Source organism: Bos indicus x Bos taurus, chromosome 2 (genome assembly GCF_003369695.1).
Source record: "Bos indicus x Bos taurus breed Angus x Brahman F1 hybrid chromosome 2, Bos_hybrid_MaternalHap_v2.0, whole genome shotgun sequence".
NCBI classification, from domain to species: Eukaryota; Metazoa; Chordata; class Mammalia; order Artiodactyla; family Bovidae; genus Bos; species Bos indicus x Bos taurus.
Genome location: NC_040077.1, coordinates 101883629 through 101902116, shown reverse-complemented (window position 1 = coordinate 101902116; position 18488 = coordinate 101883629). Strand labels below are relative to the sequence as shown.

The window sequence follows — 18488 nt, the reverse complement described above, 5'->3', positions numbered from 1 at the left end:
TTCTAATTTTTGTCAGCCTCTCTCTGAACAGCTCACAGATGTATTACTCATTCTATTCTATGTTTTACTGTACAATGACAACATTATTTTTTTTTCCCAAAACAATTTCAAAGCCTTAGTAGTTTTCACCAGACTTGTGAATGACTAATAATGTTGGCTTCCAAATCACTGATGTATATTTGAATTTTTCATGTCACTTTTTGAGAGGGCATTGTACGTTTTCATTAAATGAACTACATTATACATAATTTTCAGGCAATATTACAATCTGCTTTTTTAATTTTAATAAAAGAATTTTACTGTTTCATAACTTTAAGGGAAAATACTCTGCAGGTAGTCCTATAAAATAGAGCAATTTTATGAGTTTCCAAACTGCAAGCTATTTAACAGCCTCCATTTGGTAATTACAAAGATTTATAGCCTTTCCTAGTCTCCCACAAAATTCAGAGCCGATCTGTCCGGTTGACTTACAGACTGACTTAGAGGTCTCCACATTCATTATCTTTGACAGGAAGCTATTAGATTAGGTTAAAGATTTAAGACTAGTATATGTTTGGGAATGGGAGTGAGAGGTTTAAAACTAATTTATAGGAATATAATCCACTGGTTATTTTCATATTTCATCAAAAAATATTTTAGAAAATGTCACAATACTAGTTGATCACATTGAGATGACAAAATGTTCTGCTTTTGCTTCACTAAGAGAAGGGAGTCATTCATCTCATTTTAGATTCATATTTTCAGCATCACCTGACAGTTTATCATTTATCAAGGAATTAACCTAATACAAAAGTTATAAAAAGGAGACTATCAGGATACTACAGATGTAGTTGATGTTATGAGTCTAATAATATCCATATCAGTATGTTGTACAGCCTTTACTATTACACAGAAAACAAGATAGCTGTCCTGGTTACTTTTTTTCCAATATCTCATAATATGTAACTACAAAATTTTATTTTTAAATTCTTCATAAGTCCCTGTTATACAAAAACTTAATTTCATATTATATAAACAATGTATAACATGCACCCTTTAAAAACTATATATAAAATGTGAATTTTTAAAAATCTGGGTGTGTCAAGATTTGTTTTGTGTGTTAAAAATAAATGAGGCAGCTTAGAAACAAACTCACCAGAACAGCTAATGCAGCTTAAGTGAAATGATTCAGTTTAATTCTAGATTTGCAGTCATATATTTTTAGACTTTTATAATAATACTTAGTTAACAACTTGCATTGTCTAATTATTAATAAGCTAAATTAAGAGAATTTCCCTTTGTTTTACATGTTTAATTCTATTTTATATAGATACTGATTTAAATATATACATTTTTACCAATGAGTTTGAAATATTTTCAGAAAATAAACTAATTAAATGAACTTTATTTCTAATTATTGATGTATTTACCACAATTGCTGAACATTTTATCTATACCAAAATTTTTCAGAGTCCTTTCCTTAATATTAATGAATGTAATGTAGCTAGCATGTAGCTAGCATACAGGGTAATAACAAATTTGCAATAGTATTAATAATATAAATTTTAATTTGCCATTAAAACCAATTTGAAAAAATACATTAATAATGATTAAAGAAACACAATCTTTCTATGTACCTATATCCAATTCAAATGCTGTTCTGCTGTATGCTAAGGCCCTTTGCATATGAATTTCTATTTCCTTCTGCTCTCCAATATACTGTAGGAGATAAGACCAGAACACAAAGAGTTCCCAACAACAGATAGAAAGGTCACCATCATAAACAACTCTATGCATAGAGGGAAGATACAAGGAGGCAACTTCTGTTTATAAGAGAATTTTACTTTCAGACATTGTGCTTAGTTGCTCAGTTGTGTCCAACTCCTTGTGACCATGGATTGTAGCCCTCCAGGCTCCTCTGTCCATGGGGATTCTCCAGGCAAGAATACTGGAGTGGGTTGCCATTTCCGTCTCCATCCAAGCATTAGTGCTCCAGTTTATTCACAGGAAAACAAATAAATAAGAGACATGCTTTCTGAGAACATTTAGTTACAGAACTCTGAGAGACTAAAAAAAAAAAAAAAAAAAACCCTATACCAAAAGAAAATGAGCATGAAATTTAGGTCACTGCTAAATTAATATTTCCTCTGTGGGTTTTCCTTTACCAATTGCTTTTACACACACTTCATATCTAAGTACTGAGACTAAATGAGTCGAAAATTTTGCTTTCTCATTGATGCTCCATTAGCAGGATTGAACTCTCTTGCACAGGGTCTAAGCTATTTTAAATCAAGGAGGTGGCTGTGGCACCTTTTTACCCAACAATAAATTATTCTGATTTTATTAATTCATGGCTGATGCATTTTTCCCACAATGTCCTTTGACTGCTGTCCCCTAACATGCTGTAACATATGAAGTTGTATCCAAGGTATTTGTCACTCTACCACTAGCTGTTTTCTAAAATACGTGAACCTAAGGACTCCGTGTTCTCTATCCTAAATCAATTTGCCTCAGAGAACTAAAGACTCTGAATATCTTGGCATTCTCCAAACTACTGAAGTGTGTGCTCAATTTGCTGTGCTTTAGTTTCTCTGGTGGTAAAGACTGCAGGAAACCCAGGTTCAACCCCTGAGTTGGGAAGAGCTCCTGGAGAAGGAAATGACAACCCACTTCAGTATACTTGCCCAGGAAATCCCATGGACAGAGGAGCCTGGTGGGCTACGGTTCATGGGATTGCAAAGAATTGGACATGACTGAGTGACTAACACTTTCACCTTTCTCTTTCTGAAATCTTTAATCCTTTCCACAAGTTGTCTCCCATCTGAAACAAGGGAGACCTCTCTTAGGTTCTGGAAGTATAGTCTTTTCTCCTCCTCATCTTCACAGCCAAACTCTGTGAAAATGTAGTCCCCAAATTCCATCTCCATTTGTTCACATCTAATTTACTTCTGAGGCCATACTAATCCAGGATTATCTGTTTTAACACAGAAAAATCCCATAACCCAGGAAAACTTGCAATCTTAGATAAAGTGGGGCAGCTGGTCACCTTTAAACTCCTCTTCTTTTCTCACATTACCTCCACCTCCAATCACTCTTCAAATTGTGAGAGTTAAACCCTTTATCCTGAATTCATTCTTTCCTTTTAATTCTCACAATCTCCTAATTCAAATTCTCACCTGCTCACAGCCTACTTTATAAGCCTCCTCAATGAGAATGACTCCCTTAACTCTACTATCAAATCCATCTTTCTAAAAGGCTAATCTGATTGTTACCTGGTTTGCTTGTGTGTGTGTGTGAAAGTCGCTCACTTGTGTCCAACTCTTTGCGATCCCCATGGACTATACTGTCCATGGAATTCTCCAGGCCAGAATACTGGAGTGGGTAGCCTTTCCTGTCTCCAAGGGATCTTCCCAACTCAAGGATCGAACCCAGGTCTCCTGCATTGCGGGTGGATTCTTTACCAGCTGAGCCACCAGGGAAGCCCAAGAATACTGGAGTGGGTAGCCTATCCCTTCTCCAGGAGATCTTCCTGACCCAGGAATCAAACTGGGGTCTCCTGCATTGCAGGTGGATTCTTTACCAACTGAGCTATCAGGGAAGCCATGGTTTGCTTAACATGCTTTAATAGATTCCCTCTGAAAATAATAAAACTTCAATCAGATACTTGGTGATCTTGAGCTTGTCTATCTGTATACACTTGCTTGTGTTTTATTTCCTCTTTCTTAAGCTCTATCAATACATATTATTACTCTCCAAATATGCTTTTATAGCCTCATACCTCTAGAGCTTTGTAAGGTATGCACTGTTCTTTCCTGGAATCCATCTTCTTGAGATTATTTGGTATATCCTACTTACCCTCTAACTCTCAGCACAAGGACAGCCTCCTCTTGGGAGTCATCCACATCCTTCTAGGCAGATAAGAGATCTCCCCGCTTTTCCCCTGTATCTTGTATTTTCTTCCATTTTAATATATACCTCACCACATTAAAATAATCTCTTGGTTCTCCTTCCTTTCTAAGATACAAGGTCCTTAGGGAGAGGTGCTATGCATTTTCCTGTCATATGTATTATACCAGCAGAGTTTCTATCTCAATAAATAATTGCTGCATTAATGTTTAATGAAGCAATTACATTATTTTATATTCCTACTTTTAGGAGGCAGGGTAGATAAAAGCATATAGATAAGATCTTGTAAACAGAAACTTATTATCATTCTTTTATCCTACGTGCCCCTATACAATTTCTTCATAGGTTGTATCTTGCACCTGAAAAGTGACTAAGAGTGACTAGACCTATCAAAATTGGAAAAAAAAAAATGTTAACGATTTGCTTACCGTTCTTGCATCCCAGATGGATAGTGACTTATCGGCAGAGCCTGTGAGAAGAGTGTTGGAGTAAGGAAAAAACTCGATGCTGTTCACAGAATCTGTGTGTCCATACAAGGTATATCTGCATCTTTCACTGCACAGAGAAAAATTAAGAGTTCAAGTTTGCAAAGTGAGCACCTAAATGTTCCTTATTCTTTCTATACAATGTTAAAAAAGGTAATAAATGTTTGAGGCATAGTTTTGTAAGTGGCAAAAATGTACAACGACATTTTAAAGGAGCATTCTACAACCACCTTATATTCCAAGCACTTTACAGAATTAGTAGCGTGAAATAGACTAACTACATCCAATTTATAAAATCACTTGGGAAAGCTGTCTTTACATTATCGCATTTATTCTTTATCATGAAATTACTACTTAAAAATTGCTCCCATCACATGAAGTAATATTCTGAGAAAAGAACTGCATGCGTGCTACAATATGTGAAGACCAGATAAACTTCTTTAACTTGCTCAGTTTCTTTCTTTCTTTTTTTTTTTCCTCAGTGTGGGCTGTATATTAGAATCACCTATTGTGCAGCTTAACCAGCTGATTTAGTTCAGTTCAGTCACTTGGTTGTGCCCGACTCTTTGCGACCCCATGGAGTGCAGCACGCCAGGCTTCCCTGTCCATGGGATTCTCCAGGCATTTGGCTGTGATATTAGAAATGTACCTATGTGCTGTGCTGTGCTTCGTTGCTCAGTCATGTACAACTCTCTGCAACCCCATGGACTGTAGCCTGCCAGGCTCCTCTGCCCATGGAATTCTCCAGGCATTTCTAGTATGATAACCAGCCAGTTAAGCTCTGATCAACTGACTGGTGACTGGCTTGAGCCATTCCACACATGACAGTACAGTGGAGTGGGAAAAATTCTGCAATGGGAGCTGGGAGACTGGATTCCAGTCCTATCTATGACAAGAACCAGTAGGGTTACCATAGAGAAGTTATTCATCTCAGGAACAGTACAGTTCCTTCTTGTGAGACTGAAATTACTTAATTTGAAGCATTGAGAGGTCCAATGTAGCTCCAACAATCTGAGATTTTTGACTAAGGCAGTAAACATAAAAGGGAAAGAAGAAGTCAAACTGAGCATAACATCTAATAACTGTTTGGAATGAAGCTTATTTCACCGGAAATTTTGGCATTTTTGAGAAGCCAGAAAATTTTAAGATTTGTGTGGATACATATGTAAATTACTCAATGGCAATTCCCTTGATTGATACTTTTCATATCAAAGTGAAGTACTGTAGTAATTAATATCAGGAACAAGGAAATAAAATCAATAAATTCATTAATCATGGCCATTTTGTATCAGTTCCCTTATCTCAATATTTCTGAGAGAGGCTGATAATAATTTGATCTTTAAAGTTGATGAAATGTCAGTCTCTACCAGGGGTCCACACACTATGGCCCTTTGGCTAGTTGCCTATTTTTGTAAAGAATGATTTACTGGAACATGTCAATTTGTTTACATATGTCTATTGCTGCTTTCCCCTGACAATAGCAGAGTTGCATAGTTATGAGAGACCATATGGTTCATAAGCCTAAAATATTTAGTATGTGACCTTTCAAAAAGATATTTGGATATTTATAAGTATGCTCAGATTTTATGACATGTTTTTGAGATGGGTGCTAAACTTACAGGATAAATTATTTTTATAGAATTCTTGTTTTGTGTAGAAATTTTACCTGCTGTTTTCTAATAATTCTAAAAATATCAATATAAAGCATTTTTTGAAAGGCTTACATTCCAAAGTCCATTATAATGAAATAATCATCTTTAACTATTAATTGCTCCAGGTATAGCTCTATAAGAGACAGAGAGAGATTTTACAGCAAAAGGAAAATTATGTGTATATTATATACTGTAGCAAATTATTAAATTAAATTATATGAGTTTACCATGAATGAAAACAATTAGGATTAAAGGCATGGTTGAAAGTTGTCAATGTTTTTTAATTCTGAAATATTGTCTAAAAGGCACTCTCAGATTGAGAAAATATTAAAAATTAAGCATGCTATTTTTAGTTGTATTTCATTTATAGAAAGTATAAGTCAAAAAGGAAATGTTTGTAATTATGACATGTTTATAATTCCTCCCACTTTTACTCACCAACCAAGCTTTTGAAATAAAATTGTCAATCTTACAATGTCAAAAATCAAAACACATATGATCAGCAATCACAAGTCAGTTTTTGTGCCAGTGTTCTCCCACTGTTCAGTGAATATCTACTTAAATAAATTTTCTGAACTTTTATATATTTTCTTGATTATTCAGTACTTCAAGAGCAATTTTGAATGGTCATAGTATCCTGAGTCATCAATCCTCAAACATTTGTGGATAAATGTTTCACTGTCTCCTATGAGAAACAAAGTCCAAGGCCAGCCTAATCTCTCTTACCGTTCATGCTTAGCTTCCCCTGTGGATGATCTGCTTTTTATGCCCACAGCCCTAATATTCTTTTGCAAACAATGGAATGCAGCATGGCATGGCTTGGTAGCAATTTCCATCTTAGACTTTTGTTCTTCTAGTATAGAGTTATTCCTTTACTATATATTCATATTTTTCTCTTCCATTTATTCTTTTTTTTCCCTTTAGCTGTTTTATTTTGTTTCATTTTTCTCCTTCATTTAATATTCTTTCTATAATCCTTGTATTATAGAGAGAAATTATATATACATATATATGGATATAAGGATTATAGAGAGAAATACATATACACACACATATATATATACATATATATATACACATATATATACATATATATGTAATTACTTTTTTACAACTTAAAAATTTTTTAATTATGGTTATTTGTGTGTATGTGAAGAGGGAGCAATCTATAAAACCTTTATGTTTCTGATTTAACTTTTCCCCCAATATTTCTCAGTCTGCTTTTCAACTATTGTCTTATAAAATAATAAAATTCTTTAACTCTTTTGATGTTCTCTTTTATTATATAAAATCAACTTGAAATATAGGATTTCTGTAATTCATTGAAAATATAGAGGACTTTTTGTCTTAATTATTGGTAATTTTACTTAGGTAATTCCTTCTTCACTGTATATTCTTCAGTAGAATTTGGTTTATATTCATTTATTCAATTTTTTCAATTCATCATCAGTTCTGGGTTCGTTTCTTTTATTATGACAATATTATATGGGACAGCCACTTGCTAAAGATTAACAGCAGAAAGAGGGAAATTAGATTTATCTTTCATTTCTAATCAGATTTGCTCCCTTCCAAAAATACTTCTCACTAAATACTACTGGGTTTATCCCTCAAGTTCATCTTTCCTTCACTTTTGCATTTTTTTAAGTATAGATATAGCTTGTTGTCAAACAACTCAAGTCACAGGCTTTATGTTAACTCTAAAGGCTCCTGCCTCCCTCACCACCCTCAGCCTGCCTCACCTCTGGCAGTTTCCTCTATCTTCTTTATCTAACAGTAAAAATGTCTTGTTGGGATTTGTGCCACCATGATAAAGTAACCAGTACAGTACTTTTCTCTCCAAAATAAACAACTATAAAATGACACACATTATATGTGGCTATGATTTTCTGGCACTGAACTAAACACAGAAAAGGAGGGTACCCCTGAGCACAGCAAAATATTTAGGGAGCACCATGACCTCTCTTCTTCTCTTCTCTGAGAAGCCCCAGCAAGGTGGTAGGCATTGGAGCAACTTTGAAGAGATAACCCCTGTCCAAGGGCAAAGGAGAAGCCCCAGCAAGACAGTAGGAGGAGCAAAATTGCCCCACTGAGAATCAAACCCCATACCCGCCAGAGACTCTCAGAAGTCTCAAACAAACCTTGTATGCACCAGGACCCAGAGACCCCACAGAGACTAAGACAGAACTATGTTTGGGTGTCTCCTGCGGAGGTATGGGTCAGCAGTGGCCTGCTGCAGGGGCAGGGGCTCTGGATGCAGTAGACCTGGGTATGGCATAAGCCCTCTTGGAGGAGGTCACCATGAACCCCACCATAGAGCTGCCATAACTTACACAGGACTGGGGTAACAGACTCTTGGAGGGCACAAACAAAACCTTGTGTACACCAGGACCCAGGAGAAAGGAGCAATGACCCCCCCCCAAAAAAAAAAAAACTGACTCAGACTTGCCCGTGAATGTCCAGGGGTCTCTGGCAGAAGCATGGTCAGAGGTGGCGTGGTGCAGGGTTGGGGGCACTGAGTGCAGCAGTGCTTGCATGGGACCTGTTGAAGGAGGTCAGCATTATTTTCATTACCTCCAACATAGTTTGGCCTCAGGTCAAATAATAGGGAGGGAACACAGACCCATCCATCAACAGAAAATTGGATTAAATATTTACTGAGCATGGCACTGGCCATCAGAATAAGACCCAGTTTCCCCCACAGTCAGTCTCTCCCATCAGGAAGCTTCCATAAGCCTTTAACCTTCTCCATCAGAGGGCACACAGAATGAAAACCACAATGACAGAAAACTAACCAATCTGATCACATGGGCAACAGCCTTGACTAACTCAATGAAACTGTGAGCCATGCCATGTAGGGCCACCCAAGAGGGACAGGTCACGGTGGAGAGATCTGACAAAACATGGTCTACTGGAGAAGGGAACAGCAAACCACTTCAGTAATCTCACCTTGAGAACCCCACGAACGGTATGAGAAAGCAAAAAAAAAAAAAAATAGGACACTAAGAGATTAACTCCCCAGGTCGGTAGGTGCCCAATATGCTACTGGAGATCAGTGGAGAACTATCTCCAGAAAGAGTGTAGAGATGGAACCAAAGCAAAAACAACACCCAGCTGTGGATGTGACTAGTGATAGAAGTAAAGTCTGATGCTGTAAAGAGCAATATTGCATAAGAACCGGGAATGTTATGTCCATGAATCAAGGCAAATTGGAAGCGGTCAACTAGGAGATGGCGAGAGTGAACATCGACATTTTAGGAATCAGCAAACTAAAATGGACTGGAATGGGTGAATTTAACTCAGATAACCATTATATCTACTACTGTAGGCAAGAATCCCTTAGAAGAAATGGAGTAGCCATCATAGTCAACAAAAGAATCTAACATTCAGTAATTGGATGCAATCTCAAAAACAACAGAATGATCTCTGTTTGTTTCCAAGGCAAACCATTTAATATCACAGTAATCCAAGTCTATGCCCCAACCAGTAACACAGAAGAAGCTGAATGGTTGTATGAAGACCTACAAGACCTTCTAGAACTAACACCCAAAAAAGATGTCTTTTATACTATAAGGGACTAGATTGCAAAAGTAGGAAGTCAAGAATTACCTGGAGTAACAGGCAAATTTGGCCTTGGAGTACAGAATGAAGGAGGGCAAATGCTAATAGAGTTTTGCCAAGAGAATACCCTGATCATAGCAATTATCCTCTTCCAACAACAAAAGAGAAGACTCTACACATGGACATCACCAGATTGTCAATACCAAAATCTGATTATTTAAATTATTTGCAGCAAAAGATGGAGAAGCTCTATACAGTCATAAAAACAAGATGGTGAGCTGACTGTGGCTCAGATCATAAATTCCTTATTGCCAAATTCAGACTTATATTGAAGAAAGTAGGGAAAAACCACTAGATCATTCAGATATGACCTAAGTCAAACCCCTTAAGATTATACAGTGGAAGTGATTAATAGATTCAAGTGATTAGATTTGATAGAGTGCCTGAAGAAGTATGAATGGAGATTCATGACACTGTACGGGAGGCAGGGATCAAGACCATCCCCAAGAAAGTAATACAAAAAGGGAAAATGGTTATCTGAGGAGGTCTTACAGATAGCTGTGAAAAGAAGGGAAGAGAAATGGGAAGGAGAAAAGGAAAGATATACCCATTTGAATGCAGAATTCCAAAGAATAGCAAGGAGAGATAAGATAGCTTTCCTCAGTGATCAATGCTAAGAAAAAGAGGGAAACAACTGAATGGGAAAGACTAGGGAGCTCTTCAAGAAAATTAGAGATAACAAGGGAACATTTCATGGAAAGATGGGCACAATAAAGGACAGAAATGGTATGGACCTAACAGAAGCACAAGATATTAAGAAGAGGTGTCAGGAATACACAGAACTATACAAAAAAGATCTTCATGACCAAGAGAATCATGATGGCATGATCACTCACCTAGAGCCAGTCATCCTGGAACGCGAACTCAAGTGGGCCTGAGGAAGCATCACTACGAACAAAGCTAGTGGAGGTGATGGAATAATCCTAAAACATGATGCTGTGAAAGTGCTGCACTCAGTATGCCAGCAAATTTGGAAAACAGCCGTGGCCACAGGACTGGAAAAGGTCAGTTTTCATTCTGATCCCAAAGAAAGACACTGCCAAAAATGCTCAAACTAGTGCACAATTACATTCATCTCACATGCTAGCAAAGTAATGCTCAAAATTCTCCAAGCCAGGCTTCAACAGTATATGAACCGTGAACTTCCAGATGTTCAAGCTCGATTTAGAAAAGGCAGAGGAACCAGAGATCAAATTTCCAACATCCACTGGATCATCGAAAAAGCAAGAGAGTTTTAGAAAAATACCTACTTCTGCTTTATCGACTATGCCAAAACCTTTGACTGTGTGGATCACAACAAACTGTGGAAAATTCTTCAAGGGATTGGAATGCCAGACCACCTGACCTGCATCCTGAGAAATCTATATGCCAGTCAAGAAGCAACAGTTAGAACTGGACATGGAACAGCAGACGGGTTTCAAATTTGGAAAGGAGTACGTCAAGGCTGTTTATTGTCACCCTGCTTATTTAACTTATAGTATATCATGAAAAATGCTGGGCTGGATGAAGGACAAGTTGGAAGCAAGGTTGCTGGGAGAAATATCAATAACCTCAGATATGCAGATGATACCACCCTTATGGCAGAAAGCGAAGAACTAAAGAGCCTCTTGATGAAAGTGAAAGAGGAGAGTGAAAAAGTTGGCTTAAAATTCAACATTAAGTAAATGAAGATCATGGCATCTGGTCCCATCACTTCATGGCAAATACATGGGGAAACAATGGAAACAGTGACAGACTTTATTTTCTTGGGCTCCAAAATCACTGCATATGGTGATTACAGCCATGAAATTAAAAGATGCTTGCTACTTGGAAGAAAAGCTATGACCAACCTAGACAGCATATTAAAAAGCAGAGACATTAGTTTGCCAACAAAGTAGAGAGACTACTAGTCTCCAAGAGACTAGAGGCTTTACTTGTCTCTAGTCAAGGCTATTGTTTTTCCAGTAGTCACGTATGGATGTAAGCGTTGGAGTATAAAGAAAGCTGAGCATCAAAGAATTGATGATTTTGAACTGTGGTGTTGGATAAGACTCTTGAGGAGACTGTTGAGAGTCCCTGGAACAGCAAGAGATCCAACCAGTCTATCCTAAAGGAAATCAGTCCTGAATTTCATTGGTGACTGATGTTGAAGCTGAAACTCCAATACTTTGGTCACCTGATACAAAGAAGTGACTCACTGAAAATACCTGGATGCTGGGAAAGATTGAAGGTGGGAAGAGAAGGGGATGACAAAGGATGAGATGCTTGGATGGCATCACCGACTGGATGGACATGAGTTTGAGTATGCTCTGGGAGTTGGTGATGGACAGGGAAGCCTGGCGTGCTGCAGTTCGTGGGACTGCAGAAGAATTGGACACGACTGAGCCACGTTACTGAACTCTACTGAATGACCTCACTGACTTTCTGCTTGGAAGCACTTACTGCTATCAAAATAAGAGTAGAACCCTGGTAGAAGCGAAGTCTCACTGAAAGTCAAAGTCTTAGTTGCTCAGAGTCTGACTCTTTGCAATCCCACTAGGCTCCTCTCTCCATGAGTTCTCCAAGCAAGAATTCCAGAGTGGGTAGCCATTCTCTTCTCCAGGAGATTTTTCCCACCCGGGGATCAAACTTGGGTCTCCCTCATTGTGGGAAGATCCTTTATTGTCTGAGCCACCAATGGGGGTAGATGTGAAGTCTCAGAAGAACCGAGAGGAAATGAGAATAATCTGGGCTGCTGGGCTGCCTGGTTCTTGCAGTGAAGGGCACATGAAAAAAGGGAGCTGCATGGCAAATGGCAGCAGTTTGGGAATTTGCCATGAATTGTTGGCCAAGGTCTAGATGACATTTCTACAGTGTAAGAGTCCACAAGCCCTTGAAGATATTTCATGCTGGGTGGTTGAATGCTGTACAGTGATACCAGAGACCAGGTATTATTGGAAGATATTGGACTTTAATCTCATCTAGAGTGGACAGACTCACTGGGTACATCAGACTTTCAGTTGGAACCACAAAAAAGAACCCACCATAGGAGTAAGGGTCAGGTTCACTGCTGCTGCTGCTGCTAAGTCGCTTCATTCATGTCCGACTCTGTGCGACCACAGAAATGGCAGCCCACCAGGCTCCCCCGTCCCTGGGATTCTCAGGAAAGAACACTGGAGTGGGTTGCCATTTCCTTCTCCAATGCATGAAAGTGAAAAGTGAAAGTGAAGTTGTTCTGTCGTGTTCGACTCCTAGCGACCCCATGGACTGCAGCCTACCAGGCTTCTCCGTCCATGGGATTTTCCAGGCAAGAGTACTAATGGAAGTTAAAAACCAAAGTAGACTTGTTTTGACCAAGAAAAAAACTAAGCCTGAAAGGCAAAAATGATATGTCTATAATTAAATAGATTGCTGGAACAGAACTTATATAGAAAGACCAATATAGACTCCTTAAAATTTGTTACTAATGATATCCAGCATTTGATTTAAAAAAATAGTACACATGTAAAGAGGTGGAAAAGGTATAAACAAGAAAAAAATGCAGTATTAGAAACAGACTCAACTTTTTAATCAAACACCAAGATTTCAACCGTATATCATAATCACAGGTAAGGATTTAAAGAAACTGCTAAATGGGTCTACAAAGACAGAATGTCAGAGAATAAATAGAAACTATAAAAAAACAATTGATAAGTATAACATGTGAAATAAAGTTCATTGCATGAGCAAAAAGCACATCGAATACTGCAGGAATAAAAGGATTGGTGGACTTGAATAAGATAAATAGAACTTACAGAAATAGAAAGAAAACATATTGAAGAACCATTGACAGAACCTCAGTCATCAGTGGGGATAATCACATGGTCTAACAGAAATAATTGGGTTTCTGGAGGTCGTGGGGAGCGTAGAAAAGGAAAGAAAGAGAAAAGGGTTAGAACAATTTTGAAAGAACAATTGCTCAAGTGCTCCCCAATTTGATGAGAAATGCCAATATACAGATCATACTAGCTCAGGAAAATCCAAACATAATTAATAACAGAACACACCTAAGCATATCATATTAAAACTGCTAAAAGCAAAATATAAAACAAAAATCTGAAAGTCACAATCAATGAAAGAAACATAACACGTAGGTAACAATGGTGCAATGACAACTGACTTCTCAATAGAAACAATAGAATATAACAGAACAACTTTTTTAAGGGCTGAATTGAATTATTTAAAATTCAATAATCAGTTAAAATACCTTCAATAAGGAAGATGAAATAACTTTTCAAATAAATCACCAGCAGATCTTTCCTATAAGAGATGCTGAAGAGAAGGTATTCAGACTGAATGGAAAGGACAACAGATGGAAATATCCGTATATATAAAAGAATGACATCATCTAAAATGATAACTATTTGGGTAAATGGAAAAACACCTTTTTTTTTTAAATTTTTAAAAGGCAACTGGTTAAAGATACCATCATTGTACTAGATAGTGTCTTAAGTATGTAGAAGTAAACTAAAAGATAGCAAAATCACAAGGACCAGGGTAAATACAGAATTACATTGTTTTAAGGTACTCAGATGAAGTAGCACCATATTGCCTCATTAGACTGTGACTAAAAATAATGAATTGTTGACTTCTGCAACAATATACTTTAATAGCAATAATACCAAATGAAAGAATTCAGGTAAATATGCCTATGTATTATATAGTTGAATTCATATGAAGTTCAGGAACAGACACTCTATGGTTAGAAAGAAGACACCGTTTGCTGTGGGGAATGGGCTTTCATTAGATGAACTGGGAAATTATCTGTGGTTACAGAAATGGCCTACAGCTTCAACAGCTTAAAAGGTATATACATTTATCAAAATTCATCTATAATAATTGAACACTTCAGTGTTAAGTTCCACTGTGTATATCACCTCAACCAAACAATTAAAAGTAAATATCACTTGTGAGAATACTTTTTCCTTCTGCCTTCACTATCCTGATATGTGCGACACAATAAATGCTAAATATATATTTCTGTGAATAGTTGAGTATTTATAGTGATTCTATCCTCTTATTAAGGCTCCACACATGTATGTGTCAAGTACATGCACCTTCATAGATGGACAAAGTATCTATAATATTTGGAATAGCTATACCAGTAATATATATATATTTGTTCTCTAAAGGCATGCATTACATAGCTACCAGGAAGTCTTATGTCTAATTAAAAAGGAAATAAAAAGGAAAGGAAATATAAAGAAATAGATACAAATCACAAAAAATTTAACCACATGAGAGAAAATAAAACAATACTGATAATTACATTAAAAAGATGATCTGTGGACAGCATCAGCAAAATAATAAAGATGACATTTCTAACCTCTTATGAGCTATCATGGAAAGGTAGTTTCACTTGTGACAAAATTAAGCATTGCTATTTGCAAGTAGCTCATTAGCAGTAACTTTTTAAAAGGCTGTATTTATTAAATATAATAAACATGAATAAAATTATTATTTTTTAATTGAAGCATTCCAACCTATAAACAATTATGCTCTTACATTAATTTTTTGTACACACAAAATTTGCCAAAACACTAAAATGTCTAATACTGCACAATTTGGCAGTATTTTTAAGGCAAAGGTAACAGTGTCATATATGATTATATCCATTTCATCACAGGGAATATCTAACAAATACACACAGAAAACGTGTGATTTAGTAATGTATATCCTTACATACTATGTGCGCTACTAGTAAAACACTGTGCACATTGACAGTTGATATTTAGGCTTTGTCTGCTGTCATTAAAACCCAATTTAATTATCTGGGAGTATATTCAGTTATGGTGGTAGGATAGAGGGAGAGGTTCCTCAATGATATATTCTAGTGCACAGAGTTTCCCAAATAAAAGAAAAAGCTGGGTCTTCACATAGCTTAAAGGAAGAAAGAACTGCTCAAGGGGGAAAGAAATCTGCTTACAAATCACTGGGTTTAGGTATGGGGCATTCCAGGCAGACAGACGGCAAGAGCAGGCTTGAGAGAGATTAATTAGCTGCCAGAGAAGGAAGTCCCATTCAGAATTCTTTGCAGGTGAAAATGGACTAAAGTGACAGAGCATGACTGCACCACAAGGGATGGAAATGATTTGCACATTTCCATCAAAAACGTAAACACTGAAGCCTGATGCAATTTTCTCTCCATTGCTCTGTCTTCTATTTTCCTAACATTTTTGTAGAGAGAAGTTAGTTAACACGAAAAAGCTCTTTATCAACTACCTCCTATTTTTACTTTACTTCCCCTTTTTTCTTCTGTTGTTGTCCGTTGCGCTCCTTGATTTAATTTATTATTCTGGGAACCAAAGGATGGCTATTTTTCTCAACTATGAACTTGTTAAAAAATAGTTATCCACTCTTCTAGAGCAGATGCATTTTCATCTAAAATGTATTTCCAACTTGTAACTTGTAAGAGGACATTGTTTTAACACACAGTACACACACAGTAGCCCTTCGTGAGGTATTAAATTTTAAAGATTCTATTTCCTTGGTGTATTTGTTATAACACTATTAATATTGGATACGAAACTGTATTTTTGAAACTTCAAGCTTGTATGAACTTTTATATCAACAAAATGTGGTTAATGCAATTACAGAACATTTGCAAAAGAGCAGCAATATGTATTTAAGTGAAATGAAGAGAAGGGTAAAAGATATCTATCCTTGTTTAGGAAAAAATACTGGAATTCATTATCTTATTAACCCTTAGTAAGACCTAAATTTTATTTATATTTTACGCTACAGATTTATTTTTAAAAATTAGTAGTTAATTCTGGAAAATCTTTTGCTTTAGAGAGAGCTGAAATTAATAGCAAGAATATTTACATTCTCATTTTGTTTTATGTCGCGTTTCATCATTTTTCCTTGTGTCATCTCCTGTTCTCTCTTTTTGTCTCTAATTCTCTAAAAGGGGAACCCATATCCCTACATTTTTTTTTTCACTTTGTACTTAAATTATAAAGTCTCTCTTATTTTCTTAATTCTTTTACAATATGTATTAAAAAAAACACCCCAATATTATGGCCCAAGACTTTAACTGTTGCTGTTGATAGTCCCTAACTCCTGACTTTTTGCGACCCCTTGGACAGTAACCTGCCAGTCTCCTTTGTCCATGAGATTCTGCAGGCAAGAATACTGGAGAGGGTTTCCATTTCCTTTTCCAGGGGATCTTCTGAACCCAGGGATTGACAGGCAAATTCTTTACCAGTGAGCCACCTGGGAAGCCCCAGGCTTTAATTGTTGTTTATTCACTAAATTGTGTCTGACTCTTTTGCAACCCCATGGACTGTGGGAAGATTGTTTTCTGATCCTACCTCTCTGCTTTTTTTTTTTTTAATTTTTATTAGAGTAGCTGATTTCCAATGTTGTGTTACTTTCTGCTGTGCAGCAAATTGACCGAGTCAATTATGTTCACATATTATACACACACACACACATACATATTCTTTTTTAGATTTTTCTCATATAGGTCATTAAAGAGTATTGACTAGTGCTCCCTTTGTTCTACAACAGGTTCTTACTAGTTATCTATTTAATACATAGTAATGTGTATATGTCTTTTCATACTGTCATGGGGTTCTCACGGCAAGAATACTGGAGTGGGTTGCATTTTCTCCTCCAATGTATATGTTAATCCTAATCTCCTAATTTATGTGCCCCCCCCCCTCTTTCCCCTTTGGTAACCATAAATTTGTTTTCTACATCTGTGACTCTATTTATGTTTTATAAGTAAAAGACCTGGATTTTAAATATCATTTGTATAACTGAACGAACATACAACGATAATATTTATCATGAGGCTTATCTGAGATAAACATTATTTATGACAATAAATATATGAACTGAGAACTATCTCCAAATGGCAATAAAATTCTACTCTACCAATGTAAAAGGCAGATTTTCCAGCACCCTCAAATACCTGAAATATAATCAGGATTTGGAGAATAAAAGAAAAAAGGTGTATAAATAAAATAACCATAATTGAGTTGAGGACTTGCTTAGAGTACCCTCAAGTCCTTACTCAGATTGTTAAACAGTCAACTGAATTGTTTTTGCAAAGGATGCGAGTGCAGGGAGAAATTTAAGAGGCTGGAGCACTGTTCACTGATAACAATGAGGAAAACATGGATACTTGGCAATAAATGGCAGCAAACTGAATAATGGGAAAAAACAAAATAAAAAGACCAAATATTGAAATGGCAACCTAGGACAAATGAATAAAGACAAAAGCAAATAACTCTTTATATATCAACAGTTTCTACACTTAACACTATAGTTTAAGTTGGGACATATTGAGCATTTACTATTCTAAGTAATTTGCACACCATAACACTGGGAATACTGCGATTTGTAGTTGGCCCTAAATAGTCAAAGATTCCATAGTCAAAAAATCATAGAGACAAATTAAGGAAACAATTCCATTTACCACTACAATAAAATGAGTAAGATTCATAGGAATAAACCTGCCTAGGGCTCCCTGGTAGCTCAGCTCAGATGGTAAAGAATCCATCTACAATGCAGGAGGCCTGGGTTTGATCCCTGGGTTAGGAAGATCCCTTGGAGGAGGCATGGCAACCCACTCCATATTCTTGCCTCAAGAATCTCCATGGACTGAGTTGCCTGGTGAGCTATAGTCCATGGAGTTACAAAGAGTCGTACACGACTTGAGCAACTAGCACAGCACAGCACAGGGATACAAAAGATCTGCATACAGAAAACTATAAGACACTAATGAAAGAAATCAAAGATGACACAAACGGAGAAATACATCATGTCCTTGTTTGCTTGCTACTATTTAGTCACTCAGTCTTGTCCAACTCTTTGTGACCCCATGGACTGTAGTCTGCCAGGC

The 18488-nt window shown here is 36.7% G+C and overlaps 1 protein-coding gene across 1 annotated transcript in view; it reads right to left on the bottom strand.

The window, feature by feature from the left end:
• SPAG16 (sperm associated antigen 16) overlaps window positions 1-18488 on the bottom strand; it is a 1067206-nt gene that overhangs the window by 413621 nt on the left and 635097 nt on the right. The window contains exon 13 of the mRNA XM_027566726.1: window positions 4314-4440. Coding sequence (XP_027422527.1) covers window positions 4314-4440 — 127 coding nt within the window. The remainder of the gene's footprint in view (window positions 1-4313; window positions 4441-18488) is intronic.